This window comes from Polyergus mexicanus, unplaced genomic scaffold (genome assembly GCF_030449975.1).
Source record: "Polyergus mexicanus isolate NDT 795.1 unplaced genomic scaffold, iyPolMexi1.0 SCAF_8, whole genome shotgun sequence".
In the NCBI taxonomy this organism is placed as follows: domain Eukaryota; kingdom Metazoa; phylum Arthropoda; class Insecta; order Hymenoptera; family Formicidae; genus Polyergus; species Polyergus mexicanus.
In genome coordinates this window covers 9,208,804-9,217,265 of record NW_027223328.1, presented here as the reverse complement: position 1 = coordinate 9,217,265, position 8,462 = coordinate 9,208,804, and the positions used below count along the sequence as shown (strand labels likewise).

General features: G+C 36.6%; 3 protein-coding genes across 3 annotated transcripts; 2 read left to right on the top strand and 1 right to left on the bottom strand.

The window, feature by feature from the left end:
* The first annotated feature begins 411 nt into the window (after positions 1-411).
* On the top strand, positions 412-2,868 carry LOC138935455 (RAB6A-GEF complex partner protein 2). The gene is made up of 6 exons (XM_070300037.1): positions 412-755; positions 829-950; positions 1,047-1,154; positions 1,396-1,545; positions 1,644-1,756; positions 1,852-2,868. Exons 1-6 carry the CDS (start codon positions 634-636, stop codon positions 2,380-2,382), a joined length of 1,146 nt encoding a protein of 381 aa, XP_070156138.1. The 5' UTR covers positions 412-633; the 3' UTR covers positions 2,383-2,868.
* A 371-nt stretch (positions 2,869-3,239) lies between these two features.
* Sage (salivary gland-expressed bHLH) lies at positions 3,240-8,346 on the bottom strand. Its single transcript, XM_070300238.1, has 4 exons — positions 8,169-8,346; positions 7,703-7,856; positions 7,230-7,463; positions 3,240-3,757 (listed from the first exon to the last, which is right to left on the bottom strand). Exons 1-4 carry the CDS (start codon positions 8,325-8,327, stop codon positions 3,333-3,335), a joined length of 972 nt encoding a protein of 323 aa, XP_070156339.1. The 5' UTR covers positions 8,328-8,346; the 3' UTR covers positions 3,240-3,332.
* Positions 5,073-7,442, top strand: LOC138935570 (uncharacterized). Its single transcript, XM_070300237.1, has 3 exons — positions 5,073-5,443; positions 5,880-6,405; positions 6,833-7,442. The coding sequence occupies exons 1-3, from the start codon at positions 5,131-5,133 to the stop codon at positions 7,044-7,046; spliced, it is 1,053 nt and encodes a 350-aa protein (XP_070156338.1). The 5' UTR covers positions 5,073-5,130; the 3' UTR covers positions 7,047-7,442.
* Positions 8,347-8,462: the final 116 nt, after the last annotated feature.

The following is an 8,462-nucleotide window of genomic DNA, read 5'->3' as shown; positions in this document are numbered from 1 at the left end:
TAAATTCACTCATTTTTATAACTTTCAACCTTTTTAATTATTATTCTCTGACGTCATTTAACGAGTCAATTCGATCATTTGGGCTGCATTCGAGAACGTCACCCATGTGCACCAAGCGTCGTTTTATCTTCGTTATTTACTGAAAGTTGAACAAAGATAGAACGACGCTCGTGTGCACACGAATGATGTTGAAACGCACTCCTGATTACTAGGGTTCTTACGATCATTGTGCTCGTCGATTGGTCGTTAGTTAGAGAATTTTTCTAGAAATTTTTCTGACGAATTTAGATTGGACAAAGATATCCTTGCTTTTTTTTTTCTGATTGGTCAATCAAATGCTACTCCGATGAGTAGATTTTTGAACGCATCCCAGAAGTATTTCGTGAGACAATGAAGTCGATAGTACTGAGAGAGTAGAATGTCATCTTTCATAAGAAATAAACACTTTGCATGATTTAAAAATAATGTAATAAAAAATATTATTAATATGTATATATAAATTAATAGACTTCCAGATTTTTTTAGTTCAGAATGAGATACGATAGAGAGATAGAGTATGTAAAATCGGAATCTCGATGATAAATGTGTCTTGATTGAAAAGGTACATATGTCAGCTTAAAAAAAAGAGTCAATATGATAGAAATCACGGCGAAACTTATTCGGGGTCCTATATATTTCTCCGGAGAAATTATAGAATGCTTGGTGACGTTCACTAATCCCCCGAATCCGAATCATCAAATATCACAAAGTTACAGGTACAGTATATATTGTCAATAATATAATAAATTATTATGTTTATATATAAAGATAATTTACACTCTCTTATAGTGATCTATTTGAGAGTCTTGCATGGGCAAGCGCACAGGTACATTGTCAATGTACGACGAATAGTAAAATGGTACTTTCAGAGAAAATAAATACTACAGCTCGTTCAGTGGCAATCAATGCAAGTAAGAATTTAGAGAAATTGCTTTAATATTTTTTATTTTTGTATCCTTTTACTTTATTTCCCTACTAATTGTGCATTTATTTTGATTTTGTTGTAGATACTACCTTTGCGCCATGGCAGCAAGATAATGGTCATGTAGTACTGAATACAAAGCCAAAAATTTTATGCTGCGATTTAAGACTGTCACCTGGTGAAAGTAAGACCTGTAAGTTTATAAGTAATCCTAATTTTTTTTAAGAGTCTAAGGCTGTAGTTGGGAAGGAGCTACAAATGCTTTGAAGTGTTTGATTGACCAATCAAGACAAAAAGAATAAAAATTTATTTATTCTAATTGATTAATCCAATGCTTTGAAGCATCTCTAGCATCTTCCTGATCGCAGCCTATGTCTATACGTTTTTATTTCATAAGTTTTGCATATTTTATTATATTAAAATTTTGTTATTAGATATTTATCGTGAAACAATACCAAGTGATGCTCCACCTTCATATAAAGGACAGGCTGTAAAATATTCTTATAAGATAACAATTGGAACACAAAGAGTGAATACGGTTATAAAGTTATTACGAGTACCATTTAGAGTACTATCTTTAAGTGGTAATAAACTTGGAAGATTAGAAAAGAAATATATAAAGTTATGAGACAAATATTTATTGCTCTTCTACATAAAGTATAATTTGTATATTGTTTTACAGAATTGCCAGAGATTACAGCGTGCAACGATAGTGTAGATTTGAGTCCCAATAATCCATTTATGGAAACACAGCATAGAGAAACTCCATTAGATATTGCACTACAAACCCTGCAGGTTGTGTACTTTCCTTTGTTGTATTTGAATTTGATTTAAGAATCCTGTATAGTATTATATAGTTTAATGTGCAATTGTATTTCGTAACGTTTCAGAATTTAACAGCTAGACGCAGTCCAAACTTTTACAACGTGACAAACGGCCGCGGGCGCGTAGTGCGATTTTGTCTTTTTAAGAATTCCTACAAACTCGGCGAGGACATAGTTGGAACATTTGACTTCTCCAATGCAACCGTTTCCTGTGTTCAGGTATCTGTATCCTTGCAATCCGAGGAGCATGTATCGGAAGATTATAAGCGAGGCAAGATCACCACGCCGACATTGATTAGCTACAACAAGCATCATGAAATGTGTCTGGGTCTGAAATATTCGCACTTGGTGCTACCGATACCTCTTCACGTTACGCCGGACTTTACCACCGATCTGGTGACGCTCAAGTGGCGGCTACATTTTGAGTTTGTCACGACGCCAAAACTGGTGGAGATGCCTAGCGAGAACACCATCAGTTGGCACGGACCATCGACTCTGGATGTTGAGACGATGATTTGGGATCTTCCATTGCACATCCATCCAACCACTACGCCACCGAACACGGCGCAACAAACGAAATACAACACCGTCATATAACTAATATCATAACATAGCATAAGTATGTACATATTATATATGTCCGGTGTATGTAAATAAGGCGAATTATCGCTACTCTGATATAGCCAAATGTGTCGTTAAAATAACGTAGGAGCAGTAAGAAATTCTCCGTTTCGCGTTTTTCTCCGGTGACTCTTGCGATATACCGTTATTCTCCACTATACTTTAGAAAACTTATATTCTGTATAATAATTTATTGCACACAAGAGAGAAAGATATATTTTCGTACGTTTATATATCTGAGTAAGAAAAGTTAAATAATGAAAAAATATATTGGGATCACTATTTACATTTCTGTGATAAGTTTTATAATTGTATCTTTGATTATATATTATATAACAGCGTTTTGGATTACTGTGCATTAAATTCCTACTGCAGGATTGTTCCTACTCAGAGTAATAGTTTCTCGGGAGATTAATGACTTTGTAGGAATGATATATTACAGCAACGAAGAAAAATAGACAGACTGGTTTAATCTCTATAAATAAGGCACTCGTATAAATGTTCCTTTTTTCATGATTCATGTTTTTTTTTAACTGCGCCCTTTTACGTTTTTCAACAATCTTATTTTCCTTCCCTTGAAAACCTAAATGTGTTATTTCGTTCATAAAGCGAACAAAAAGGTGCAGTTAACAAAAACAGACCTTGTAACAAAATGATAGAAATTTATTTTCCATAGTTTTAATTCTTCCCTTTTTTGAGTATTATTAATGTATGTGTTCAAAAAACATGCGTTTTAGAGACTTGATAATTAAATGTTTTCAAGGCCAATAAAGCCAATGAATCTGAGATCAAATCATGAAATCCAAAATATATAGCGAATTTAATATAGCGTTTCTTCATTGAAGAAAGATATCTGTGCTTATTGAGACACCGATACTTTTCTTAAAATATTCAAAGGATCAATCAATTTCTCGAAAAAGACGACATTAGTGACGCGCTTCATAAGAAAACTGTCGATCGTCCTGATCGACCGACAGTCTCGCCTGCAGGGGTGGCACCAAGGTCGGCGGTGACGGGGTGGCGAAGGGTGCGTGGTAATCGTATCGGTAGTAAGCTAAGGATTCCCATCGGCTCGGATGCTGTACTTCGTAGGATGTCGGTGGGCCCGGTGGGGGAGCCGCGTAGTAGCAGCCAGGTCGATCGGGCACGCTGGGCATAGGATAGCTGTATTGCGGCTCCAACAGGCTCTGCAGATGCCTTATATATGTGATGGCGTGGCGCAATGACTCGATCTTGGAGAGCTTCTTGCCGGGAGGTTTACATATCGGTAGCTTCGACCGTAGCAGCTCGAATGCGCGATTCATGTCGCGCATTCGTGTGCGCTCGCGATCGCACGCTGACTTCTTGTAGTCTGAAATCGTTAATTACCGGGGGTTAACGACTGTTCTTGCTCCGGTGTACGCTCGCACGACGACGACTTATCCGAATGATTGAACGAATCAGCCGTTTTTTTTTTCACAGGGTGAGCTGAAATCGGACTTTTTAGAAAATTGAACTTTTTAAAAAAGCATTCTTAGTAAAATGACTAATAAATTATGTGTATAAATATATACATACACATTAAAATTAATTAATATAAAATTAATATAAATTATGTAAACTCTTGACACGCAGATATTGAAAAGTGTGAAGAGATATTCTATAAAAATAATCATAATAGGAGATTTTTTTCTGAATTATAAAAGAAACTGAAAAAAACAAAGAGTGGTTTTTGCTGATTAATTATCATTGAGAAAAATTATACTTTAAATTGATTAGAGAATGGGTCACATTTAAACTGTAATAATACTTATATTTGAGATAAATTATTCAATTTTATTAATAAAAAAGCATTACGCAGAAGTACACCCGGCAAAATATAATGCGATGCTCTATGCAAAATTAAATATGAAATCACGAAATCGCCAACTCGTAATTCGAGAGACATTCCTATTGTGAAAACAAAAAAGAGACTAATATGATTAATAAGCACAAATATGTGCAGAAATTTTGAGTATTTATATTGGAAAATATCCAAGAAAAACAGGCTGAAAAATATACCGTAATATAGAAAATTAATTATTTTTGGATGGAAGTACGAAATTTGGAAAGAAATCGAGAAATATTTAAAAATGACGAATATGAAAGCAAGCCGCAAAGGTTAGAAGCGATTAAAAGCGCGACATTATTTAAATTTGCATTAAATGAGAGTGAAGAGGAATTGTAAATATTTCTGCAAAATATATGAAATTTTACAGCTCCTCGTAATTTATTGTATATCGCGTATTAAATAATAGGTTATCGTATACTTAATATGCAATTCAGTTAGCGACATGATTATGTATGCGATTATTCTTTGCGTATCAAAGAGCTCGCAAAAAAATTATTTTACATTCAAGTCTAATTAACCGCGATCTACCTCAAGATAATTATTTCTTTTTTAGTATTCCTTCATTACAGTAAGATTTTGCTTCAAACCGTTTGCATTATTCATTCTTTAAATATATTTAAAGAATTAATAATGCAAACAGACAATGATATGTTAAAATTGAAATGTTGTCATGTGTATTAAATCAACTGATTTCGGAAATCAGCATGACGTTTAATTAGATGACGTCCGTATCTCAAGTAGCTTGATTACGTTAAAAGTAAATGTATATCTGTAATAACGGAATTAATTGTTTCTAAGTCTTTTAGATGAGAGTAATTTTAAAAAAATCTGCCGAGAAGTGATCAATCGAATAGATGCTGCGCGATGCGACACGCGAGATAAACGAGATATGGAATAATATTTTACATATATCGTTAGGAACACGACTAAACGAAGCGCGGTACTTTCGAGTACCTTTACCGCATATGCGTAAGAGGATGACGATGATAAGCGTGATACCGCGAGTCCCGGATCCGGAGCCAGGTCGTTTTCACGCGGTTCAGATTGCCACGAGTCCGAATCCTGGATGCAGAATTACTCGAGACCGCGGCAAATCGATAGAATCTAAGAAAAGCTCGGTCGAAATAGCGCTTGTGACCTGCCATGACTTCGAAAACGTTGATCAAAGTAAGAAGAATTAAAAACATACATGTATATTTCTTTCTCGATCGTTAAACAAGCCCAAACATTAAGTAGAAAAACACTCATCAAATCAATCCTGCGTTTCTGACATAAATAAAATTAAAAAAATTATCGATAGGTAACAACTTTCAAATCATTAATAATATAGAAGTAATATTTATATTTAATATTTAAAAAAAATGTATATTTTTTTGTATATATTTTGTTTATTTATATTCCAGAAAGTTGCTCAAAAATACGTAGGAACTTGTTGTTGATTTAATATATTAATTTTATACAAACTGATATATAATATACGAGATGAATTTTTCTATATATAAATAAGAAAACATTTTTTAAAACTTATATAAATTAAAAAACTTATATAAATTTATATGAGGCATGATCGATAGAATGTTCATAATATGCCCGTATTTCCAAGATAAGGAGGGACGTCAAGATATTTGCTTAGAAACCGAAGTCATTGGGCCTGCCAGCGATTCATCGGCCTCGACGCAGCAAGAGAGCGTTCCAACGATCATTCAGAATGATTCCGGAAAATCGACCGAATTTTTACAAGAAGAAGACGACCAGTGTCGGCAAATCGTACGTGAGATCGTGCGCAACGAGAATTTGCGGGGCCACGTGAAGCGCAGCTGCGAGAACGTCGATCGGAAACAGAACTGCGGCGATCGCGTTATCGAGAACGAGGAGAAGAGTAATAGATGCAGTAGTTGGTGGAAGGACGGCGGCCAAACAATTTTACATTTCTTCGCCAAGATCCTGGGGAAGCATGTCGGAACGAACACCAAGGGACCGGCGGATCGTGTCTCGCCTATCGGCAAGCGTGTCAAGCGTGTCTCGAGGAACGGCAAAAACCACAACAGACACGAGAGAGATATCGATGGGAGTAGTATACGCTTGAAGAGAGTCGACAACGGCTACATTGTTCCGAATCACGTATATAGGTATAGAATGATTTTAAGGATAATAGCATGCACTGTGTGTTTAGCAATACGCGATAACATATTTGAAAGAATCTATAATTTGATTTAAAGTTCGAAGAATTCCTTACTCATAAATTAATGCGGAAATGGAATCGTATAAACTTTAAATGCGCGAGTATTTTTTCCTTTCATCAGAAGCTTCGCGATTTTTTTGCAAGCATCTCAACTTCAGAAGTTTGAACGTACATGTGAATTTTGATCGACGATGCGTACGCATGTATACGAATAATTTTAAAGATGTCGCGCGACACATAAAAATGTGCATCATTTGAAATGCGCATCTTCGTGATGCGAAAATAGCTCGCCTTTTTTTCCGAAATACATGCATACACGTTTCGCCCGAATTGATATTCATGCACCCGTATATTCATGCATATCGTATTCGCAGGAACAAAAGGGGTCGACAGGCCACGATGGAAGATAAGTCGCGTGAGGAACAGCATCATCCCTCGATTCTCGTGCGACAGATACAACGAACTCGTGACAAAAATCTACGGATCGTGCTGCTGGAGCGGGAACTGCGTATACGTTCGTTTAAGAAAAACAAACGTTTAACTGCTAACGGCGTTAACATCAGACAATTAAGCAGTCCTCTTTGTTGAACCCCTCTCTCGCTGTAAGAAAAACTGAAACTTGCTGAAAGAGATCTGGCTTTGTTCGTAGACAATTCGGATTGATCATTGTCATTTCGATTTCTTTCGAACAAGTGTCTTGAAGGTATCTAGCGTGTTAATTATCTTCAATATCGCGCGTAAATTAGAGTTTAATCGTGGATGTGATCTCACCAGGCGACGCGCAATTCGACATTGCCGCACCTTTCTCAGTCTGCGACGGTTCCCGTTGCACCGATCTGATGTTGGCTTCGTGGAGCATCTCGAGATGCGAGTGTCCGCCGATTATCTCCGGTTCCGGTACTCTAATCACGAGCACTCTCTCTTCCTCGGGAGTCTGCTCGCCTCGCGCCTCGTAGCTTGTTTCTTGCCATCTGCTTCTTATAGGCTGTGAACGCGTAGTTTCTTCTATGGAAAACGATACGCAAATAATGAGGCGATTTTATTCGGTATCGGTTAAATATGAATAATCTTGTGTGCTCTGCTCGAATGATTATCTAAGTTGAAAAAGTTCCAATAATGCCAACATTTGATTTTGTCGAGTATATACAATAAAAACTGCGTTAAAAAGCTACATATAACATTGATATACAATAATCGAGAACCGTTTAAATGATACGTAATAAGCATAGATAATCTCCACGAACCTGGAAGTAATCCTTGATCCTGCTGATTCACGGCGGAACTCGGCGAGCTCACTTCCCGACTCGCAGCTTTCTGTTGCTGCTGTTTTGAGTTCTCGTCCAGGTCGAGCAACACTGGCGAACGCCTATAATCCTCCTCATTACTCTCGTTCTCGGACTGGAACATAAAGTTAGCTTCTTTTTCTACGCCAAATTCAAGCAACAGATTCTAGCAGCGTAATTTTTTGATAGGCCGATTCTCTCTCTCTCTTTTTCGTCTATATATTTAAATGAATAAAAGAAACTGAATAATAGAATTAAATTCAAAATATAATGCGTTACTTTGAAAAATTGGATTCGAAACACAACAAGTACAAAGTAATATTTCACTTTAAAAATTTTTATGTCAGCCCTATACATGTATATGTATATTCATGATATCAGATTTGCACAAAATTATAAGAAAAAAACCACAATCGATCGCATGTACATCATTGATAAATATTTGCGATGATTGAATCATAAATTCCACTTCTACCTCATTCTTCGCCGATTCGGCGCGATATTCGTCCGAATTTTGCTCCATTACAGGCACCCGATCAAGCACAAATGACATCTCCTCGTTGATTCCGGTATCATCCATCGACATATCGTAGAGAAACGACGTGGAAAACTGACGAGTCGCCTTTCTCACCGAAGTCTCGTAAGGCATATATCACGTGGGTTAGGTTCTAGCGGCCGCGTTTGTCCTCGGATAAGATGTGGATCGGCCACAGTCGTTTTA